This window comes from Panthera onca, chromosome D1 (genome assembly GCF_046562875.1).
Source record: "Panthera onca isolate mPanOnc1 chromosome D1, mPanOnc1 haplotype 2, whole genome shotgun sequence".
Taxonomy (NCBI): Eukaryota; Metazoa; Chordata; class Mammalia; order Carnivora; family Felidae; genus Panthera; species Panthera onca.
The window spans coordinates 40,660,797-40,685,313 of NC_138348.1; the positions used below are offsets into that span (position 1 = coordinate 40,660,797).

Here is a 24,517-nt window from a genome sequence, read left to right on the forward strand (position 1 = left end):
GCTTAAACAACAGAAACCTATTTTCTCACCATTTTTGAGGCTAGAGGTCTGAGATCAAGTATAGGCGGGGTTGGTTTCTCCTGAGACCTTTCTCCTTGAGTTATAGCCATCTTCTCCCTGTGTTTTCACAAAGTTTTCCTCTGTACCTGTCTACATCCATATTTCCTCTTTTTAAAAAAAAAAAAAATTTTTTTTTTAACGTTTATTTATTTTTGAGACAGAGAGAGACAGAGCATGAACGGGGGAGGGTCAGAGAGAGAGGGAGACACAGAATCTGAAACAGGCTTCAGGCTCTGAGCAGTCAGCACATAGCCCGACGCGGGGCTCGAACTCACATACCGCGAGATCGTGACCTGAGCCGAAGTCCCGCCGCTCAACCGACTGAGCCACCCAGGCGCCCCCATATTTCCTCTTCTTATAAGGACACTCATCGTGTCAGATTAGGGCCCACTCTAATGACTTCATTTTAACTTAATTATCTTTTCAAAGACCCTATCTCTAGGGGCGCCTGGGTGGCGCAGTCGGTTAAGCCTCCGACTTCAGCCAGGTCACGATCTCACGGTCCGTGAGTTCGAGCCCCGCGTCGGGCTCTGGGCTGATGGCTCGGAGCCTGGAGCCTGTTTCCGATTCTGTGTCTCCCTCTCTCTCTGTCCCTCCCCCGTTCATGCTCTGTCTCTCTCTGTCCCAAAAATAAAAAAAAAATAAACGTTGAAAAAAAAAAATTAAAAAAAAATCAAAGACCCTATCTCTAAATATGATCACATTCTGACATCTTGGGGATTTGGACTTCAACATATGAATTTTGGGGGGCACACAATTGAGCCCATAACAGCCAGGTACTAATCTATAGTCCTTACTTGAGTTATTTTACAGCCATCTTATCCTTGTTATTTTCTACATTAAACTGATGTACAGAGAGGCTAAACCTTGCCTAAGGTCATACGATACCTAGAAATCGACAGAACTGGGGCTTAAACCCTGATAACCACTCACTAAAGGCTTATGATGCTGAAGGATGAGTTAGAGCTGGCCCAGCAGTTTAGAGGGAACATACTAGGCAGAGGGAGAAAGGGGGAAAGGACCTGGAGTGGAAGAGAGCCTGGTACATACGAAGAAGTGAAAAAGTACAGCTGATGATGTTACAGAAGTGGGCTAGGGCAAATCATGGCAGTCCTTACAAGCCACAGTTAGGATTCAAATTTTGGTCTTTATCCCAAGAACAATCAGAAAACACTGCAAGAGGATTCTACCTGTTGAACAGAGAAAAATCACTTGAAGGAAGTTCAAAAATCTTATTTAATTTTTTACACTTGAGGCCCCTGAGGGCTGCTAGTTTTTTTCAGTACATTACAAGCAAGTTTCTACCTAACCTACTTAAAGTAGGTGGGCATGTATTTGAAAGGAATGCATAGCATAGGTGAGCTGTATGCTATGCTGGGCTCCCCAGAGGGAATACGGGAATTGAAAATTCCAGGTCTGTCATCAGAGGAAGACTTCATCTTGGTCTGTTGTTTGGGCAGCCTTAAACGGAAAAACGTAGTCAGGGCCACAACTCAGCATTAAAACTTCAGTTGTAAAGAATAAGACCAGCTTTGCCTAATATTTTTAAACATCTGTATTGATATATAATTGGAAAATTCACCTGTTCTGAGTGTACAGTGACTTTCAGTAAACTTACAATCATCACCACAATCCAGTTTTGGAACGGGCTTTCCATCACACTGAAAATATCTGCCCTGTTAGCTGGCAGCCAGTCGTGGCCTGTTCCCACCCCAGGTCTAATTAGCGTTATTTTACTGAATGAGACTTTACAGGCCCCAGATACTCTTAAAAGGAACCCACGACTGGACTCCAAATTAATATGAATATGGGCCATGTATGTTTCGTTAGTGCGCAAGTATGTTCAGACTGGGACTGTATGTAAAGAGTTCCTTCATTTATCCACTACATGGAGCTTATTATCTAGATGGGGCAAAAGCACCAAGCCTGTGTCTCTATACACGAACGACATGCATGCATCTGCGCAGGTGAGCACACACCATGTGCCAGGATGTGATGAGTAATGTGTACACGAGAGGACTAGTCGGTGCCATGTGCGCCTGCGCAATTTCGCGAGCGCCTAGAAACCGGTAACTGAAACCCCCTGCCCGAGATCCGTCGGTTCAGCTGCTGGGGCCCTGCCGTTTCGGACCTGAGAGCCCACCCGTGACACCCAGCGAACCCAGGCCTGGTAGGTAACCCCCCACCCCCTCGCCTTCCCTACTCAGAGGTCACAAGAAACACCAAGATGGTCAGGTCGCGAGCCCCGGCCTCCAGGGAAGTGGATCTTTCCCTTGGCCACACCCCTCACTTTACTAGGCCGCGTCTCCTTGGTCCGTGAAGGGCCTAGTCCCGCCCCTTCGAGCCGACGCCAGCAGCCACGTACCACGTTTCTACGTGTCTGGAGCCTAAAGGCGGAAGTTACGCCAGGGACTCGAGAGCTGAGCGGCGGACCTAAAAGAATATAGGCCGCAAGAGGAAAGGGGGCGGGCAGACGACATTGGAAGGCGCCGGAAGTGGTCGTGCTGAGGAGGGGTGGGAGAGGGGTGGGCCAGGCAGTTCACTTGGCTGTAGCTGGGCGCCTCGGTAAGGCGTACTTTCACTTCTTTCCGAGAGCCTGGCCCAGTGTCTCCGCCTCTGTCAACATGGATTTCAGGGAAATTCTCCTGATAGCTTCCAAAGGACAAGGTGTCAACAACGTGCCGGTAAGTACCAGCCGGGCACCAGTGTAGGAGACCCTAATCTTCAAGTTTGGAATTTCTGGCCCGTGGAACTTCAAGGCATCCGCCTATCGACTCCGGGAGAGGGAAGACCTGGACGCCTTGCTTGCTTTTCTTGGGCGTGCATTCTTGGGGAATGGGTGAAAAGGGGCTTGAGGTGCGAAGTGGCAGCCTTCCGGCGAGTAGGTTTCTCCGGCTTAGTCACCCCTGCAACGTGGACTTTGCAGTGCGGGTGTTTTAGAGTTGTGTGAAGGCTGGTGAGTGAAACCGTGCCTGGTACATGGTGGAATCCAGCGTTAGTAATTTCTGGCTTTGGCATAAACTTCAGCCCAAAGGATGGAAAGAAAGCGTGTACGTTGGGGAGTTTCAGGGGTTTTCGGGATGTGGTCTGATAGCCTTTTGGGTGAGTTCCCGCCTAAGATGGGGTCAAACATTGTGTGATTTCTCGAACAAGTTCTCTGATGAGATGACTAAATTAAAACCTCCCAAAGATTTAATAATACCTTATGTATTGGGAAGAGAAGTTGAGCAGATTCCACGAAATCCTTGGCCAACAGAATGGGTAGGTTATTCAACTTCCGCTTACTTGTGGCCTTCCAGGTTTGCCTTTGTTTGAAATCTATGTCCCATTTGCTCAGTAATTTTGCGAATTCGCCCGTATTCGCAGAGCGATGTAAGACTTTTAAAATCTACACGCTGAAGTGGTGGAGAGTGCCTAGTCTGCGGGGTGTAGCTGTTTTGCATAAACTAATCATTTCTGGATCCTCAGATGGTACCCACAGCACAGCTGTAAACCGACAAATTGCATTGTGATACTTGCGGTTTGAGCAGTGAGGTATAGACCTCGAACAGCTCTCTGTCAAAGTCAGTTCAACTGGAATTTATTGAGCTCTCACTATGCGTTCTGCATTTCTTAGATTTTTGTGTATTTGCAGTGTTGTGTTTTGTTTTTCCTACTTCTACACTTTTCTTGTCTTCTGAGTCTGGCCCATCTTTTACCCTTTGAAAATATTGATTTGAAGATAGTAAAATAATTGGTAAATGAAACTGATATCTGTCAGTTTAATATTTATTAAATTCCCATATATTCATCTTTCATCCCAAGTACGCTGAATAATCATTCCCCCTAAGCCATGAGCCCGAAGATCTGTATGTTGAACTTACGGGCTTAAACCACTGAAACCTTGAACAACCAAATTTATTTTCTGCAAATTATGTAAATTTCATAGGGAGGTCAATATTGGATCCCATAACCATTCATCTTTGCATAATTAGGTCCATATTTTATTCTAGATCTTCCTGAATTTCAGTGGAGGTCAAAAATAGGTAGTACTAGCTTTGATACCCAGTAATATTCTGAGGGAGAATCAGAACCAAGTTATTCTAAAAACCAGATATTACTAGAGCAGAAAATTTCAAAATCTGTGTATGTTTTAGAATATGTACATTATCAACAAATCTATTAAATAACAAAGATTGGAAGCAGAAAAAAAGGTGAATTGGTGAGATCATTTAAAATTTAATAAATGAATATAGGCATATATTTTATGAAAGCATACTTTCCCCTCCCCACCCTCAACCCCCACAAAAAGCTAGAAAGCCTAGAAGTTTGATTTAGTTAGCATTATAATCCTTTTCTTTTTACATCAGATGAATGTGTCACAAAAGAAACTATTGAGAAACAGAGCGAGACAGTTAAATTTAATCCATGATCTTGCTTTCACTGGGTTTATCTAATTATTCTGTTACTTTGCTTTATCAGCTCAAAGTAAATAAAGCCTCTGAGAGCACACCATCAATTGTGAAATATATATTGTACAGTGTAATAAACTGTGGCAAAGCAGGTATCCTTGTAAACCATCATCCAAGTCAAGAAACAACAATTCAGTCATACACATGCACCCCATGTTTGACATAAGCTGTATTGACTGAATGATGGTCTGAGAACCACAGAGGTTTTGCATCCCACTCTGGTGCTTGGTTCATATTTTCCTTTTAGCCATCTTCTTCCCCACCTTCCATTTCCATCTTATCAGAGCTGATGTTGAGATTTCAGTCTTCATTGTTCCTATGTCAGACTTTGCTACAGAAAGGAGCTATGGTGACTAGCACTGATTAACTCCAAGGAAGGCTAAAATATAAAACACCTGGACAGCCACTTTGAATTTTTGTTTTTTAAGTTTATTTTTGAGAGAGAGAGAAAACAGAGAGAGAGAGAGAGAGAGAGAGAGAGAGAGAGAATCCCAAGCAGGCTCTGCACTCGCAGTGCAGAGCCCGACGCGGGGCTCATCTCAAAACTGTGAGATCGTGACCTGACCCAACATCAGGAGTTGACACTTAACCAGCTGACCCCAGGTGCCCCTCCAGGGCTTCAGTTTTAAGAGGTATCTATTGTGTCTGGTTTGAGAAGCAATGAACATTTCTGTAATGGAAACTCTTTTCTGTTGTTTCTTTTCAGGAGAAATAGTTATTTTTATAATGTTTTATTAAAACAAAGGAAGGATTGCATCATGCCTAGCAATATTAGGCATGCTATCATTTCCCAGTGGAAAACTGAATTTAAAAAACAGCTGATCAAGGTGATGTAACCAGTTATCGTCGCAAGCTCTGTTTATATTTAAAGGAGAAAAGATATTTTTGGCAACCTTGCACTTGTACTTAAAATTTTTCTCCCTGGTTCCTCTAGCGAAAACCAAGTATCTTGATTTGATAGAATGGTAGAGCTTAGAATATTGGTTCTTGTAGGTTGTAAGTAACTAATTGATGACTTATGTGGCTTTCTCACAGTCATACTGTGAAAATCATCCCGGAGAAGATACTGTCGCTCTGGTGTGATCCTCAAATCAAAAAGTAAAGACGAAGCATTTATGTGGTACTAAACACATGGGGATTTGGGGGCTATAGCCCCTTGAGGATAAGAATGTCGGTACTGGAAAAGGAGCTCAGGGACTCTAACTGGGGTGGCGAGTTCAGATGTCCTGAGGGCCAGGTAGATAATGTAAGTTCTTAAAGTAGCCTGGATATAAAATGATAATAATGGAAGCTCTTGAAGTAGTCTAGATATAAAATAGTAGGTGTCAAGCTCTGCATTCAAGAGAAGCCTACTGTGTGCTACAGTAGTTATATTTCCTTTGAAAGAACAGTATGGGGCAACAAAAACGTTTCTGCAATCACTTTGCAACTTTTGATTTATTGGCTATAACTGGATTGCTCCCATGCTTGGATCTGAAGAGGAGTTTGCCAGGGCCTGAAGTAGCTCTGAATTGCTAGCCTGGGGTGGGGGGTGGGGGGGGGGTAGTACTATTTAACCAGTGTTGGAAGGAGAGGATCTTTTAGAAACTCTACCACCACAGAGATTGTTATTTTTCTTCCCGTCACTACCTAAGAGAATCTCTTTCTGAATGATAATGATAACAACAACTGCCGTTTATAATGCTTACTTGGTGCCAGGCACTGTTCTAACCACTTTATGTACATTGATTAATTCAATCACTGTGATGACCATATAGGGAAGGTTGTTTCATGGATAAGGAAACTGAGGCCTAGAGAGATGAGGAAACTTGTCTGAAGTCATTCAGCCAAAAAGTGACAGGGCTAGTAACGGTAGAGCAGAGAATTTTATACAGGCTAACTGGCTCCGGAGTTCTTGCTCTTAATCATGACCCTGTGCTAAGTGAAGAGTGTATTGGATATGAGGACGGTTGTTCATTTAATAAAGCCTGAACCCATCCAGCTTCCTACCCTCAACTCCAGCCCAATATAATATAGCCTTAGGCAATAACTGTTGGCTTTTATGGCACTTGTCAATGTACAGTAAAGTCTGATGGGAGAGAAATTTAAAGGGCAAACCAACAGCATTTGGAAATTGGTGGGTAGAGAGAGACTTACAGCCTGTGGTGGGAGAGTGCCAGTATGGTTGACAGAAATAGTCTGAGGGTGAGGGTGGATAAGATAGAAAGTTAAGTGGTGGACCTATTGGAGGTCATGGCACCATCCAAGAGGCAGATGGAAATTTGGGAAGGGTGTTTAAGATTGAGGTTAGAGGGGCACCTGGGTGGCTCAGTCAGTTAAGCGTTTGACTCTTGGTTTCGGCTCAGGCCATGATCTCACAGTTCATGCGTTCGGCCCTGTGTCTGTCTCTGGGCTGACAGTGCAGAGCCTGCCTGGGATTCTGTCTGCACCCCCTCCCCCCCCATCCCCCTACTCGCTCGCTCTCTCAAAGTAAACATAAAAATTGAGGTTAGAGCTGGATGAAAGTGTTGGGATTAACGTAGAAGTGAGACATGTAGTGGGAATACTCTTGGACCTGAGTCAGGAGACTTAGATTCTAATTCACACTCTGTTACAAATTGTGAGTGACAACCAGTTAATACACACTTGTGCTTTTTGGGCCACTTCTAACATAGAGGTTGGGCTAGGGACTCTGAGGTACCTATCTGATACTACATTTTATAATCAGGTATATTTTTATAAACACAATAATAGTAAATTTACATTTGACCCTATAGCAATCCTGAATAGCGTGCTTTTTGACTGTTTTATTTTCATTCTCTTAACCACCCAGCTAAGCAAGCCTAATGCAAACCATTCATTTTCCAGGCCTGCATTTATTCCCTATGATGTTTTGTGAAATTGTGTAGTATTATTAAACTCAAAGATATATTCTTTGAATATTCCTAACTCTAATAATAAGTCTCTAATATGTATAAAGCCATCAGGAAATTTATATTTTCTACAATTACAACAATATGTTGTTCTCTCCTGAGTAAAGAACAACTTTCAAGAAGGGATTGACTATTGATTCCAACGTAACGTATTTGGTTAACACATATTTCCAGAACAGAAAACTCCTCATTTTCCTAATCTGACCATGACAGTATTAATTCCAGTGCAAGGAACACATATGTCTTAAAGTGAGTTAATGTTTTCTAGGTCTGTTGGCTTCAGAATTACAAATCTTGGCAAAATCTCTGATACTGTATTTAAATGGCATAAGCTTCACTGCTGTGGATCATTCATTGGGGTCCAGCAGAATGACTGAGTTGGCTTGCAGTATAATAAAATGGATACACTTAGGATAAAAGAAACTCTTGTCCAGCTGCTTTTCATGAAGCTCAAACAATGAAGCAGCCTGGTGCCTTGAATCAGATTCAGAATTGGTGGGTGCATCTCAATGTGCTGCTGCTAGAGCTAAATGTGACCATCTGATGCAGGAGAAAGTGCCAAATAGTTCTTCTGCTTTATTAAATAGAATATAATGTAATCCCGGCCTGAGGCTTTTTATTTTTATGTTTTTAAAAAAGCATTGTTCTCTACGGGGCTACCCCTTTGGGCGTAGGGGATTATCTATTACAATATTCTGTTACAACAAATCTCAGATCTTTCAACTGAACAGAGTGTGACTGCAACCCCTTTTATAAAGGTCTGGCTAGCTCAAGGTTAAGAAGATCTATAGCCGTGTACCCAAGAGAAATGATGTTCACACACACAAAAACTTGTACACAAGTGTTCATGGCAGCATTATTCATAATAGCCAAGAAGTAAAAACAAATACCCATCAACTGGTGAATAGATAACATGTGGTAAATCAGCACAGCGAAATATTCAGCCATAGAAAGAAATGAAGTAGTGATCCATGTTACAACATGGATCTTAAGAACATTGTACTAAGGGAAACTACCAAGATACAAATGGCCACTGTATCAGTCAGGGCTCCCCAGAGAAGCAGAACCAGGAGGATTTATTTTAGGAAATTGGTTCATGTCATTGTGGGGCTGGCAAGTCTGAAATTTGTAGGGCCAATACCTTCTTCTCTGAGAAAACTCAGTTTTTGCTCTTAAGGCCTTCAACTGATTGGATGAGTACCATCCACATTATGGAGGGTAATCTGCTTTACCTCAAGTTAGCTGATTGTAGATGTTAGCCACACCTGCAAAATACCTTCACGGCCACACTAGATTAGTGTTTGATTTAAATAACTGAGTGCTATAGCCTAGCTGAGCTGGCATGTAAAACTGACCATGGCAGCCACACATATTGTAGGATTTCATTTTGTTTCTTTGAAAGTTTTTGTTTGAGGAAAAAAAAAAAAATAGAAAAGCCAACACTGACATCAAAGTAAAATTACATTATCTCCATTTAAATTTACTTAGGTATTACATAATTGTCATTTTAAAGTTCTAGGTATATTCTATTTTTACTCCAAAAGAGTTAAAATGATACCTTTGCTGAAACTGAAACACTTAATGGTCATAGAAACTAATCGTTTCTTAATTTTCCATAAGCCAGGGAAATAATTATAATTTCTCAGTTCAGTGATGTAAGGAACTAACTGACAGAGCATTCTCTCAAGGATATTTTCTAGGCCTTTGAAGGGGTCTATTTTCAAACTTAATAATAGAGTCAAGTGAAAATTAACAAGTGTTTTCAAAATTGAAAAATCTTAATATTTTGTATAATCACTCATATATAGCCATTTGTCTATGGCCTGTAAATGTTCCCTTATATTGTGATAAATATTATTGTATAATGGTACACTGGGTACATGATTTCATTTATATGAAATGTCCAGAATTGGCAAATCCACAGCAACAGAAAGTAGGTTGCCAGGGGCAGAGGGGAGAGAGAGAGGGAATGGGGAATGACTGCTGAAGGGTATTTCTTTTTGGGATAATGTAAATGTTCTGCAATCCAATAGTAGTGATGGTTGTACAACTCTGAATGTACTAAAAACCAATGAATTGTACACATTAAATGTGTGGATTTTACATGCCTGGGTGATTTGGTCAGTTGAGCATCTGACTCTTGGTTTCAGCTCAGGTCATGATCCCATGGGATTGAGCTCCATTGGGCTCCAGACTGACAGAGCGAAGAGCCTGCTTAAGATATTTTCCCTCTCTCTCTCTCCCTCCCTCCCCCTCCCTCCCTCCCTCCCTCACTTCCTCCCTCCCACCCACCCACCACCTCTGCCCCTCTCCCCTGTACACTCACTCTCTCTAAAATTAAAAAAAAAAATTTTTTTTAAAGGATGGATTTTATGGTATGTGAATTGTATCTCAAAACAGTTAAGAAAGAAGAATATTTCCTATGGAGATACAGGACCCCCCCTTTTTTTTTTCTAACCCCAGATTTCTAGGTTTTGACCTAAAGTTTACCTAAGAGAATATAGTAATATTTTCCTGGTATCTGCTTTTGAGTGCATCAAGCTACAGCGGATGTAAGAAACTGTTAATTATGACTCAGCTCATGTCAGTGAATAAGATTAAGCCTCATCAAGTTAGGACCTTGCCCTTCTTGTTTCCTAGCAGACCCATGAAATGAGACTTTTAATAGATTTATTGAATCCCTTCTACATCATAGGACAGAACAAAAAGTACTGCAGAGTTGTTGGGGTAAAAGTAAAGTCAGCTTGATAAATACCCTTGAGTATTAAAGGTGCTAAAACAAAAAAAGCTGAATTTAAAATTGGCAGTGTGAGTGGTTGAAAATAGGTGGATGCTTTGAAAAAAGCTAAAGTGAACAAATCAGGACTATAGATGCTGGAGAGGATGTGGAGAAACGGGAACCCTCTTACACTGTTGGTGGGAATGAAAACTGGTGCAGCCGCTCTGGAAGACAGTGTGGAGGTTCCTCAAAGAATTAAAGATAGAACTACCCTATGACCCAGCAATAGCCCCGCTAGGAATTTACCCAAGGGATACAGGAGTGCCGATGCATAGGGCCACTTGTACCCCAACGTTTATAGCAGCACTTTCAACAACAGCCAAATTATGGAAAGAGCCTAAATGTCCATCAACTGATGAATGGATAAAGAAATTGTGGTTTATATACACAATGGAATACTACTTGGCAATGAGAAAGAATGAAATCTGGCCATTTGCAGCAACGTGGATGGGACTGGAGAGTATTATGCTAAGTGAAATAAGTCAGGCAGAGAAAGACAGATACCATATGTTTTCACTCATATGTGGATCCTGAGAAACTTAACAGAAGACCATAGGGGAGGGGAAGGGAGAAAAAAAAAGTTACAGAGAGGGAGGGAAGCAAACCATAAGAGAGTCTTAAATACTGAGAACAAGCTGAGGGTTGATGGGGGGAGGGGGAGAGGGGAAAGTGGGTGATGGGCATTGAGGAGAGCACCTGTTGGGATGAGCACTGGGTGTTGTATGGAAACCAGTTTGACAAAAAATTATATTTAATATGAAAAAAAGAAAAAGCTAAAAGTAATCTTTGCAGTTCTTTTCTGAGTAAATCTGAGAGCCTGAACACCCCACTCCCTTGTTTCTTCTTTGTGTTCTGCCTTTCCTGTATTTTTATGTTCCTTTTTGGCATTTTCCAAAATGCTGTATGTGTGTGTGTGTGTGTGTGTGTGTGTGTGTGTGTGTGTGTGTTTAATGGTTATATTTTAACATGATTTGCAGAAATGTAACTAGCCCTCAAGCCAATCATTTCATGGATATTATTGCTTGAAGTAAAGCTATAATAGTAAGTCATAGTGTTAGGTCTATGTATTTTCTTAAAATTAGTAAATAATAATGCAGATGGTATACTAAAAGGGCAAAAATCATGCAGGTGTTATGCCAATGACTGAAGCTTAGTAAACTGTACTCCACTGACGCTGTTAGTGCCTGTATGCAGTCGTGAGTAGCTTTTCAGCTAGTCATATCCCATTACCTATCCCTTGAAGTCTCAGGTTAGGAAGAAATATGTCTATCCTGAAGTCAAATTAGGAAGTGCTTGTTGCTGTAATATGTAGATAATGAACCAGTGCTGTTCAAGGTAACACTAATATGTATATTGGCATTTGAGGCTGGGCGGGATTGGGGGGGGGGGTGCTTTGTATAAGCTTTGATTTGGCAGGTGAACATATGGACTAGGTTGTTGGCGGGGACAGGAAAATCTTAAGTCTTGGCAAAAAAAAAAAAAAAAAATCCATCTTTCCTCTTACAAATCTCACTAACTGGATAGGGTGAAGTGAGTATATGTCTCTGCTTATGAGTCTGTGTATATCTTATGCAACTTGAGTCCTATTCATGGTGGCTCTTCCATTAAGAAAATATAAACTTTTTGTAGATAAAGCTTATGTTTGAGGTTCTTGAAAATGAGGACAATTTATATATAGGCAGTTAGGTAAAGCAGTATTCTCTTTCTCCTCAGTGTGCCCTCCCTCTCCTTTTCTTCTTTAAATATTGGGCTCCAATCCACAATGGAAAGCATCTACAACTAAATTTACAAAGATAGGGACTTATTACTGGGTTTTATGGTGATTCAACCAAGCTGACTGGGAGAGGAATCTGGGGGTGCTCTCTTTTGGGATTTCTGTCAGGGATGTGTCAGGTCACAGCACTGCTATCGTGCAGGATTTTCATGCTGGATTAGGGCCTGCTTCACTGGTGAACTAACTTAGCTGGAACTTCCAGTCTGTTTCGGATGTCTTGTATTTGGCTAGCCACATAGTAAGCATGGATCCTTTGGCTTTCCTCCCAAGAATTTCATGCACATTTGGGGAGTCTGTTTTTTTTTGGTTTTTAAGTAGCTGGATTTGTGCTCAGGGGGGTTAGTGTTTCCTTTTTAACTAGCACAATAACAGGTGTAGTGGATAAGAATGTCATCAGCCTAACAAAAGAGGGAGAGCATTTAAAAACTTACTTGCTATCCATAGATTGATTGATTTATTTAATTTTTTTTAGATGAAATTTATTGTCAAATTGGTTTCCATACAACACCCAGTGCTCATCTCAACAGGTGCCCTCAATACCCATCACCCACCCACCCCTCCCTCCCTAAGGAGTCTCCCTCCTCCCATAAGGAGTCTCTTATGTTTTGGCTCCCTCCCTCCCTAACCTTGTTTTTTTTTCCTTCCCCTCCCCCATGGCCTTCTGTTAAGTTTCTCAGGATCAACATAAGAGTGAAAACATATTCTATCCATATATTTAATGTGCAATAGTCCTTGAGATGAATCATCCTGGTCTGAGTTATTCTGTTTATCATACTTCTCTTATGATACATACTTATACAATGGAAATGTTTTTCCTGTTGTAGTTCAAATTAACATTACTACGGTTTTAGTCATTTCCCAGTGTAGTTACATAAAAATCAAAACCCAGAGAAATATCATCTGCGCCAGGATAATATTAGTATTTTTTGGTTGATATGGAAACCTTTCTAAAACAGTTTATGTAACAAATTAATATTTAATGAACATAAGAGCTGTGGTTAAAAGTACAGGGAATTGGGCACTTCTTGCTGCTTAGATTTCCTTGAAATGCTTTTTAGCTTTGGTTTGCCACCAGCTTTGCCTATGGTCAAAGTAAAATCTCAGTGTTTTATACTGTAGCAAAATAACCTGTGTAGCTGTGAGTCTTACTAGAAAATAGTCTGGAATAAGGTATTCAGGAGAGAAAACATTTTATGAGTAGTTTTTTCTGTTTGTTTGAAAAGTTACACTTTGAAATGCTTAGTTCTAAAGTTCGATTTTTTTTTTTTATTCAGAATTTTTAAACAGTCCATTCTAAGTGATGATTTCTTTTTAAAAGTCCCCCAGTCCAAGTACCTATTTGGGAAAATAACATAAAAATAGCATTTCTCTGAATTCTTCACGTGTGCATTATTTAGGATGTTACAAAGAAATTCTGTACCTAAAAACAGTCATGCATAATCCTATTTAGACCAAAATTTTATAGCTAAGCTTCCATGTTAGTTATATGATCTCTTATTCAGAATCCGTTTTTCAGTCAGTATGTAAACCTCTCTATTGCTTGGTACAATGCCTTACACCTAATAGCAAATACATTTTTAAAGTTGAATTGCTTTTAACTTTTACTTTTTTTATTTTTAGAAAAGGTATAGTTTGGCAGTGGGGCCTCCCAAAAAAGACCCAAAAGTCAAGGGTGTCCAATCTGCAGCTGTTCAGGCTTTTCTCAGACGAAAAGAAGAGGAGCTCAGGCAAAAAGGTACATATCTATAGCTTTATTGTCAATTTTAAAGTCTTCTACCTTCACAACTAGCTTGTACTTAACTAGCGGATGCTTGTAGTAACATAATAGGCTAAGGGATTTGTGTGTCTGAGTCCGCTGTATTTAGAGCATATTACATGTGTTCTCATGCCGATCATTTGTATGGATGTTATCTTTTATTTCTTCTTAGTGCTTTTGGGGATAGCGGCCATATCTTGCAATTGGCCACACTAGGTCCCAATAAGAACTCCATTCTTTGACCTTCATTCTGAATCTGCTTCTACATATTTTGTATTTTAATTTTTTTAATTATTAAGAATGCTATCTTAAAGGTTAAAAATAGGGACAATTTTTGAAGACCAGCAAACTTAAACAGTAGTTTTACCTCATGCAAATGACAAGGAAACTGATTTAATACATTTAAGTATTCATTTATTCACAGTTAATAATGACGGTGAAGTGGTTCCTACTGTTTCCTTAACTTGGTATCTTTATTTGGTATGAATTATTTTCTATATTTAAAGCTAAAACCCCAGTCTCTCGCTTGCTTTGTCATATTGAAAACCCCATATGTAACCCACTCATTATGTAAAGATGACTCAACTGATACTTGTTCAAAGGACTTCCTCCTTTGATTCCTAGATGTCTTCAAACTGTAACTTGAATGTTGCCTGTGTTTTGGCCACCCACTGATTTCGGATGAACATACTTGAGACCTCCAGACCTTGAAATACTTTGTTCTTGTTTTCTCCATTTTAGCTTTAGAGGAGAAAAGGAGAAAAGAAGAACTAGTGAAAAAGCGAATTGAGCTAAAACATGATAAGAAGGCAAGAGCTATGGCCAAGAGGACAAAGGATAATTTCCATGGTTACAACGGGATTCCCGTTGAGGAAAAGTCAAAGAAGAGGCAGGTGATGGAAAGCCACACTAGCCAGGGAACAGAACAAGAGTATGGGATGGAAGAAGAAGATGAATTCTTAGAGTACAATCAAGCAGAGTCAGAGCAGGAGTATGAGGAGGAGCAAGAACCTCCCAAAGTTGAAAGCAAACCAAAGGTCCCCCTTAAAAGTGCCCCGCCACTCATGAACTTCACCGATCTACTCAGGCTGGCCGAGAAAAAGCAGTATGAACCAGTGGAGATCAAGGTAGTGAAGAAAACAGAAGAGCGGCCTATGACTGCAGAAGAACTTAGGGAGCGAGAATTCCTTGAACGGAAACAGAGGAAAAAGAGAGCTGAGACAGATGCAAGACTACCTCCGGCCAAAAAGGCACCTTCTCAGAAAGAAAGTGTGGGCACAAAACTTGGCAAGCACCCTTCCTCCAGGGGTACACCCCTCCCTCATGCTGAGAAGAAATCCAGACCCAGTACAGCCAATGAAAAACACTTAAGTGTGTCTTCATCCAAATCCATGCCAGGAGAGAGGACCAAAGCAGGATCTGGCAATTGCTCCCAGCCCTTACTTCGAGAGGGCCATGACAGACCTGTTTTCAATGGGGCTGGAAAGCCCCACTCCAGCACCTATTCACCAAGTGTCCCAAAGACTTCTGCTAAAGGGCCTCAGAAATCTGCTACTGAGCACAAAGCCAAAAAATCTCCTCCCCATCCTAGCCATTCCAGGCCTGGGCCTGTGGTTACCCCACACAATAAAGCCAAGAGTCCAGGTGTCGTCAGGCAGCCAGGCAGCAGCTCCAGCTCAGCTCCCGGGCGGCCCAGCACAGGGACTGCTCGGCCCACAGTTAGTTCTGGCCCCATGCCCAGGCGCCAGAATGGCAGCCCCAGCTCAGGACCTGAGCGATCAGTCAGTGGGACCAAGAGGCCAGCCAGTGACTTAAATCTCTCTGGACGGACACTCAGTGGTACAAGTGGCCCTGGGCATCCTGCAAATAGCTCAAGTGGACCTGGACGACCCACCACTGGCTCAGGTGATTCTAGGAAGTCTTTGGGCAGCTCTGGTGGCCCTGGGCGGCCTGTGAGCAGTCCGCATGACCTCCGACGACCAGTGAGTGGCTCTGGCCCCCCTGGGCGGCCAGTCAGTGGCCCTGGGCGGCCAGTCAGTGGCCCTGGGCGGCCAGTCAATGGCCCTGGGCGGCCAGTCGGTGGCCCTGGGCGGCCAGTCGGTGGCTCAGTTCCAGCCGGACGGACGGTCAGTAGTTCAGGCCCTGGAAGACCAGTGAGCAGCTTGGGACCTGGGCGAACAGTTAGTAGCTCCGGTCTCCCCCTAAAACCCAAGTGTACCGTTGTCTCAGAAACCATTTCTTCCAAGAATATAATTAGCCGATCCAGCAATGGACAGATGAATGGAATGAAGCCTTCCTTATCTGGCTACAGATCTGCCCAAGGTAAAACTGTCCTTCACCCTAAGGATATTGACTTGTTACTAGGAAATTGGAAAGAGTACTTTGTTTTACATAAACCGAGACCCTGTGAACCCTTCCATGTGCCCTTTAATGTACTCCTGTATTGATAGAATCCTGATGCTCTGTCTCTCTTTATGCCTGAGAGTCCCTTTAGTGATCATAACTTGGAAAAGGCTTTAGAAAGAGAGTTATCTAGGACCCTCTGTGTTCACCCCTGTAACGTCTCCAAGTGCATGAAACTTGGCTATGTGATTTGTGAGACAGGATGAGTGAATATGCCTTATATGGTTCAATGAATTAATTCATCTTTACCTTTTCATGAGAACTAGAGAGACCTTTCTTCAAAAGTTGGAGTATATTTGTAAGCTTGAAGTCTTAGGTGCATTATTTATTCATCAGATACTTTTTTGGGCGCCTGGGTGGCGCAGTCGGTTAAGCGTCCGACTTCAGCCAGGTCACGATCTCGCGGTCCGTGAGTTCGAGCCCCGCGTCAGGCTCTGGGCTGATGGCTCGGAGCCTGGAGCCTGTTTCCGATTCTGTGTCTCCCTCTCTCTCTGCCCCTCCCCCGTTCATGCTCTGTCTCTCTCTGTCCCAAAAATAAATAAAAAACGTTGAAAAACAAAAAATTAAAAAAAAACAAAAACAAAAAAACAAAAAACATCAGATACTTTTTAAGTATCCACAATGTACCAGGAACTGCCCTTGTGTTTCTGCTCCTTGTAGTGGGCAGCACATCAAAGCCCTAGCTACTGGTCCTTTATGAATCTACTTACTTAGGTAAGATTCCATGCTTTAACTTCTTAGTTCAGCTAGAACATTGGTTCTCAACCAAGGATGATTTTGATGCCCAGTGAACATTTGGCAGTGTCTGGAGACATTTTTGACTGACACCACTGGGCCCAGGGGATGCTACTGGTATCTAGTAGATAGAGGCCAGGGATGCTGCTATTATACTATAGGACACAGGAGAGTCTGCTCACAAAGAATTATCTGGCCCAAAATGTCAACAGTGCAGAAGTTGAGCCGAGCTAAGGAGACAAGCCATGCGTATTAAAAACAACTGTAGATCAATAAAAGGAGTGTCTGTAATCAAGGACTAGAAAGCAGTTGTTCCCAGATGCTGTTCTATTGATCATTGCCTGTCTTTTGCAAAGTTTTATTCAGTCTTTTGGCAAAATGACAAAATAATGATAATGTAGTGATTTTCTTTTAAAGTCAGACTTACTCATTTCAATAATTATCCATAATTCTGGGAATTTTTCATACTTTGTTGGACTTCTAAAAAAAAAGGAATGAAATTGTGATAATAGACGGTAGGTTGTTACTTTTGGTGTCTTTTTCATGGCAGAATTAAAAGTTAGAGATCCTGTAAGCTATTTGTAATTTTCTTTTTAATTTTATCAGTCTTTTAAATCCAGAAGGAAGGCAGCTGTTAGGCTACAAGATGTGACAGATGCTTCTGGTAAGCCCTGGGATAAACAGAAATTCTACTCCTTGTAGACAACATGAAGCAGCAGGGATGATTTCGTAATGAGTCCATGCTATGGGTCAGTTTTCTGGCTCTGGTTTTTGAGGATATTGTCTTAATGAATTCTTAAAATCTCAGTTTATGTAAAACTTTGTTGGGACTATTTTCAGTGTTCATGCTCCTATAAATAATGACTTTTCTATTCTTAGGTCCTCAAAGGCTTCCCTTCCCTAGTGGTTACAAAAGGCAACGAGAATATGAAGAGGAGGAAGATGATGATGAATATGACTCTGAAATGGAAGATTTTATCGAAGATGAAGGAGAACCTCAGGAAGAAATATCCAAGCACATTCGAGAAATCTTTGGCTATGACCGAAAAAAGTAAGGCTATAGATGGTTTAGATAAATGATATACTCATTTTGAATGACTCGTGCTATGGGGAAAAAGCAAACATTAATAGCAGAGGCATTGAATAAAATTCTTCATTAGGAACCATTGTATGATTGTTTAAGATTTACTCTTTTGGCACCACCTAACGGTTAACTCAGAATTTTTTGTGTGGTTGCATGCCAAAATATACCTTTTTAAACTGTTGCCCTTGTAAGATGTATATTTAATGAGAGTGAAGCAGCTTACTGGAATAGAACTAGATTGGCTTTGAACTCAGAAAGCCATCCACAGACCCATGTTGAAAGCTAGTCTGATCTGACATCACAGACCTGTGTTGAAAGCTGGTCTGATCTGACATCTGCTTTTCTTTGATGTAAAAAGCTTTACTGCTCAAAAGTGTGGTCCCTGGACAGCAGTCAGTATGGGACCAACGTCACTGACATCACCTGACAACAGCGTTAAGAAATGTAGGCTCTCAGGCCCCACTTCAGAGCTACCAAATCTAAATCAGCTTTATACGGTTCCCAGGTAATTCAAATGCACATTAACGTTTGAGAACACTAGTATAGATGAAAGATCAGGGTTTGAATAGAAGTTCTACCACTTCCTAGCTGGATAAACTTGAGTAAATTATTTTCAGAATGACATCTGGAAGGATTAAATGAGATAAAACAGAAGGGACATATGTTTTATATGTAAAACAGAAGGGACATAGTGCATATCGGTTGACAGTTGCCCTCTCCTTTAAAGCCATGGATATGAGAAATTAGAAGGCAATCCTGAGAAAAAGTGTCTTAAAAAAAAAAAATTTTTGGTAAAAAGAGTAGTAAAAAGAATTGGAATAAAAATCAGATTTAAAAATCTAATATTAATGGGGCACCTGGGTGGCTCAGTTGGTTAAGTGTCTGACTTTGGCTCAGGTCATGATCTCCCAGTCTGTGAGTTCAAGCTCCGCATCGGGCTCTGTGCTGACAGCTTAAAGCCTGGAGCCTCCTTCAGATTCTGTGTCTCCCTCTGTCTTTGCCCTTCCCCCACTCACTGTCTGTCTCAAAAGTAAATAAACATTTAAAAAAAATTTTTTTAATAAAAACCTAATGTTAGTAATGTCATTGGCTAGTTTTATGTTCTTGGTCAAACCATTAATCTGCCTGCTTCAGTCTGTGTTCTTTTTTTTTTTTTTTTTAATTTTTTCTTTTTTTTAACGTTTATTTATTTTTGAGACAGAGAGAGACAGAGCATGAACGGGGCAGGGTCAGAGAGAGAGGGAGACACAGAATCTGAAACAGGCTCCAGGCTCTGAGCAGTCAGCACAGAGCCCGACGCGGGGCTCAAACTCACATACCGTGAAATCGTGACCTGAGCCGAAGTCGGACGCTTAACCGACTGAGCCACTCAGGCGCCCCGCTTCAGTCTGTGTTCTAAAGTCCTTTCTCACAAAGCTCAAATGAGATTAATATGTACAAAATGATTTCCATATATAGTGTGCTTTCAGGATTTTAATATAAACTATTCTGTAACTAGAGGCGAGTGAGGTGAGTAAGCATTGTTGGATTGAGTACCTTCATTGACATTAGATTCAGGAATAATTGCCTTCAGGGAGTAGTGAGGGCTCATTTAATTTGCCTTGACTTCAGAAACCCACTGCTACCCGTCCTCTGCCTCTGTCACTCCTTGCCAAAGAAAGAAGAGTAATCCTAACTGTGTTTTTTATTAGTTATAAAGATACTGATTTTTAAAACAGGAGGATGCAGTTCCTAAATATTTGGGAATTTGGGTGTTTTCCCTAACAACATTGATTTCCTCTTATCAGATACAAAGATGAAAGTGATTATGCCTTACGTTACATGGAGAGTAGTTGGAAAGAGCAGCAGAAGGAAGAAGCAAAGAGGTAAGCACAAAACTTAACACATTTGTGTAGAAATGTCCTAATTGTTCCTTTCTGTTTGCTGCTTCAGTTACACCATTGGGAGCAGAGGTTTGGGGCCCCTCGCTTCTGAATTCCCATCCGGGTTACTTGCTGTGGGACTTTAGACAAATTCCTTAGCCTTTCTAAATCTGTCTTCTTGGGGCACCTGGGTGTCTCAGTCAGTTAAATATCCGACTCTTGATTTCGACTCAGGTCATAGTCTCACGGTTCATGGGTTCAAGGCCTGCGTGAAGCTCTGTGCTGGGATTGTGGAGCCTGCCTGGGATTCTCTCTCTCCTCTTTCTCTGCCTCTCCCTCCCCTGCTCTCTCTGTCTCAAAAATAAACAAACTTAAAAAAATTTTTTTTTTCAGTCTGTCTTCTCATGGGTAAAATGAGAATTTACTCTTTTTACCCATTGAGGTATCACATTAAGTATACAAGTTGCTTAGTGCGGTGCCTCACCTATATAGGCACACAGTTAGTGCTGGAGGCCTCCTCTGATCCCATTGTAACAAGTTCCTTGTTTTTCTTTCCCCATCTTTAATTCCCTTTCTACATCAAACACATCTCAGTCTTGCTGACCTGTACCACTGCTGGCCATAGGGACCTGATGAGGAATATGAAATTCTTTCTGTCTAATTCCTATTTGGCTACCTGATAATAAAATTCATGATAAGTTCTTAGGGTAGGGTAACAAGAGATTGCTTTGTTTATAGTCTTAACTTGGTAAGATAATTCCCTTCAGTCTCAACCCAGCATATTAAACCTCTTCCCTCTTGCCTTCCCTTCATGTAACTACATAAAATATCCAACTAAAGTGATGCGAAGGGATAAGAATAGAATGTTATTTATTGAATAAATTTTCTTTTATTTCTAAAAGCCATTGTGATAAACAATTTATATTTTATTACTTATTTACTTTATTTACTTTATTATTTACTTATTTACTTTATTACTTATTTTATGTTGAGGTTTTATGTGAGGTCTTTTTTCTTTCTTTCTTTTTTTTTTTAATATATGAAATTTATTGTCAAATTGGTTTCCATACAACACCCAGTGCTCATCCCAAAAGGTGCCCTCCTCAGTACCCATCACCCACCCTCCCCTCCCTCCCACCCCCCATCAACCCTCAGTTTGTTCTCGGTTTTTAACAGTGTGAGGTCTTTTTTCTACTAGAAGTTGAATCAGTGGCCGAGGCTCCTAGTAAAAAAATATTCCTGCTAGTTTGTTTTCAGTGGTAAAGCCTTGAGGCGTTTTTAATGCCTCAGCACATTCCATATGAGCTCCCAGTTGAAATTTCATTCTTAATTTTTAAAGAGGGTGGTAATGTCATGTATATTGACATGTACTTTTTTTCCTTTTTTTTTTTTTTTTTGTGACAGTTTAAGACTAGGTATGCAGGAGGACTTAGAGGAAATGAGACGTGAAGAAGAAGAAATGAAGCGTCGAAAGGCTAAGAAGCTGAAGAAGCGTTAGCTGCTGCTTTTATTATTTTTGTGAAATTCTGGAGACACTCTGCTGCCAGGAGGTCCTGCCTTCAGAATGAAGAAGCCCCTTTATGATTTTAATTTCTACTTGGGTACTCAAGGAGAAGGAATGCATACTGTTATTTGCAGGCTGTCATTGGAGCATAAAGTATTTTCAAATACTTTCCAGGGTTAAATCTAATGCAGATGATAGAATGCCCAGTGAGCGTGCTTATGAAGTTAACTGTTCACAGGTGCCCGCCTTGATCTTGATGAGCTATGCACTCTAACGGGGGCCGCTCACCTGTCAGCCAATCTTACATTGTTCCTTTGCTATTTTGAAAAGGAAAAAAAAAAAAGATTGCCTCTTCATGTTCTGCTGATGTGTGAGTAGAGCACTGCCCAGCTCCCAATCAAACTTTGTCTTTTAATGAGGAACCTGGCCCTTCCATGAATGTTGCCAGCAATAAAGTGACCTGTCCTAATGTATATGTTTGGATTGAGAACTTGAAAATGTAGAGTAGGCTCTATAATTATCGTATGGATGTCATCTCTGTGACTTTGAAGTAAAAAGTAGAATAAATTATATCGTATTTTACATTATTCATGGATTGGATGCCGAGCATTCTTATTCACTAATTTAGGTGGTAAGGCAATTAACAAATTTTTTTTTCCAGTTAAAATGCAAGTTATGCCATTTAGTTTAAAAATAATCTGTTTCCAGGTTTTCCTTTCAAATTTACTGTTACGTTGGCTTTAGCGTAAAATAGACAAGGTCACTGTGCTAATTGATTTTTATCTAAGAAAAGTCATTTTTATACTGAAGAAAAATGCTTATTTTATTCAAACATTAGATTTGGAAGAGTAATAGTTTAAAAAATAAGGAAGTGACATGTGAGACTCCCCTCCTCCCTCTCTAGAAAGATATTTTGGAAAAAGGTACCTCTTGATGTTAACGACTGCATTTTATCTTAAATTCTTTAGCAATTAATGCCAAAAGCCAAAAACTAAATTCACGTATATTGAGAGCACCACCTTCTCTTTTTGCCCATATTGCACTTTTATTTCAAACTATGCACTGTGAAGAGATTTTTTTCCCAGGTAGAAAAGGACGTTCCCTGCTACTGGTGCTTTACCAGGCTGTGGAACTTTCTTCATGCTCACTTTTTTCCAAGTCCTATTTTTACACTTGAGATCTCTTAAGCCTCAAACCCAGGCAATTCCAATCAGGCTGACCTAGGTTCTGGCTGGAGAGAAGCCAAGTCTCAAGAAAAGTCAGCAACAGAAAATGAGATATGATGACGCTAGAGAGCTTTTGTCCTTAATTCTAAATATGGAGGGCTGGGGACAGTGGGACATAAGCTTGAAGAACAGTTCCAAAAGTTGTTTTGGTGTATTCCTTTTTATCCATAAAGCTTTCTTTATTCTCCAAGTTTGGGTGGTATACATTACTGTTGTTACCTCCCTTAATGGGACAACCATTTGACCTAGTCCCTTAAGACTGACTCATTTTGAATTGAGTTTCACATTTCCAAAGTGCAAGCATTTAACTTTGAAGCTGAATCCTCTGAAAGAGGTCTTCATCACCAGGAGTAACACTCTAACGATCTACATAGAATTGTCACACTGGCAGAAAATCCTGTTGACTGCCTCTCACCCATCTCAAAATATCTTCAGTGAAATTGATTTAAGGGTAGTGTGGTGTTCCACGTAATAAAACAGGTTTGGAACATTATTTCCTTTGCTGTCACTTTTGTGCTTCCTCCCGCCCCACCCCTACAAAAGTTGTTTTCTGGGATATATTTTTTCAGTATTTAGACTCTTTGAAAATCTATTACAATCAAGTGCTTATCATAGCTGAAAGATTTCTGGTGGCTTAACGTTTACTAGCACTTTATTCGACGTGCAGTTATTTGTACAGAAAGGCACCACTGTGCTAGATAAAAGTTCTAGAACTTCACAGGAAGAGTCAGGTCGTGTCCTTAGGCATCTACCACTTTTGAGTGCATTTCTTCTACAGATGTTGATTATATTATTCCTCGGCATCAACATTATAAAAGGGCACTTCTGTAGCTCATTTAAAAAGAAAGTCCTGAGAAAGTCTTTTAAATTAATCTTGGCCTTGTTTCCAAATCCTGTCTTCCGTTTTGTTCTGCAATTCCTGACGGCTCTTACAAAAAGCTCACAAACCTTTGAAGAAACTGGAATAAGCTGTTATTTTATAAAGGTTTACAAATTAAGTGCTTGGTTTTTAATGTATCCTCGACTGTTTTGATTTTCAGATTTTATTAATTCAATATCTGAAGATGTGCCTTTTATTGGGTAATGTTAATTCACGAATGTAGTAATGTTATTTCACGATTGTAATGTTACATGATCATGGGTGTGGCATTCTCTAACAGATGATGTGAAAAGAAAGTAGTTTTCATAAAACTCATATGGCTCTGATTGCACAGTCCCACTTGCTTTTGATATTGCTATATCAAAGCAAGGGGCACTCTTCTTTTAAGGCTACTTTCAAAAACTTGTCTTTGTATTTTCTCTAAACTATAAATGCAATTACGTCCATTTGGAGGCCAGGGTACCACATGTCACAGACAGCCTTACATGTGTGCCATGAGAAGGTTCAAAGACTGTTAACAAAAAAGAAAGTCTATGGGAACTCGAAATATCATTTTTTTAATGTTACCCCAAGATTTTCTCCAAGAAATTACTGTTTTGTATTTTGTAACTTAAAAGCAGCTATTAGTACATTTCTGAGATATAGCAGGAGACCAAAACATGTTTGGAAAGAGAATAAATATATGAAGAGAAACTGGTTGGTTTATTTTCAATGTGCTGAATATATTAGACTACTATTTATTTTGTGAGTGGATGTGATAAAATAAATATTCAGGTGTTTAGTGTATGATTAAGAGTGGGATATAGATTTCTTTGAAGTTATTAAATCCATCATGTCTTTTACATAATGGACAAATCAAGTTTTAAAAAAAAAAAAACATTTACATAGTTTAGCTTGTTTTCTGGTGCTGTTGACCTGCAAGAGAATCTACTTTTGCATATACAGGTGAAAGTTTTGCAATTTATGTATAAAAGAAATTGTAGGCATTAAAAATATTTTATTGATATTTTCACTGGTTGGCATTTATTTACCAAAACTCAGATATTCCTTCTTTCATCACCCTGAACATTTTTCCAGCTAGAAACCCCAGT

General features: G+C 40.5%; 1 protein-coding gene and 1 long non-coding RNA gene across 3 annotated transcripts; one reads left to right on the forward strand and one right to left on the reverse strand.

The window, feature by feature from the left end:
- Window positions 1–1,278: 1,278 nt before the first annotated feature.
- Window positions 1,279–2,352, reverse strand: LOC132661536 (uncharacterized). The gene is made up of 2 exons (XR_009602271.3): window positions 2,264–2,352; window positions 1,279–1,521 (listed from the first exon to the last, which is right to left on the reverse strand). It is a non-coding gene; the product is annotated as an uncharacterized LOC132661536 (long non-coding RNA).
- Window positions 2,106–24,432, forward strand: SPTY2D1 (SPT2 chromatin protein domain containing 1). Of its 2 annotated transcripts, none has more exons than XM_060606170.3 (6): window positions 2,106–2,230; window positions 13,597–13,711; window positions 14,474–16,054; window positions 17,750–17,921; window positions 19,742–19,819; window positions 21,221–24,432. In XM_060606170.3, the coding sequence occupies exons 3-6, from the start codon at window positions 14,551–14,553 to the stop codon at window positions 21,312–21,314; spliced, it is 1,848 nt and encodes a 615-aa protein (XP_060462153.3). In that variant the 5' UTR covers window positions 2,106–2,230; window positions 13,597–13,711; window positions 14,474–14,550; the 3' UTR covers window positions 21,315–24,432. The 2 variants fall into 2 exon arrangements, with proteins under 2 accessions (XP_060462153.3, XP_060462152.3); XM_060606169.3 differs by lacking the exon at window positions 2,106–2,230 and adding an exon at window positions 2,449–2,744.
- The last annotated feature ends 85 nt before the right edge of the window (window positions 24,433–24,517 follow it).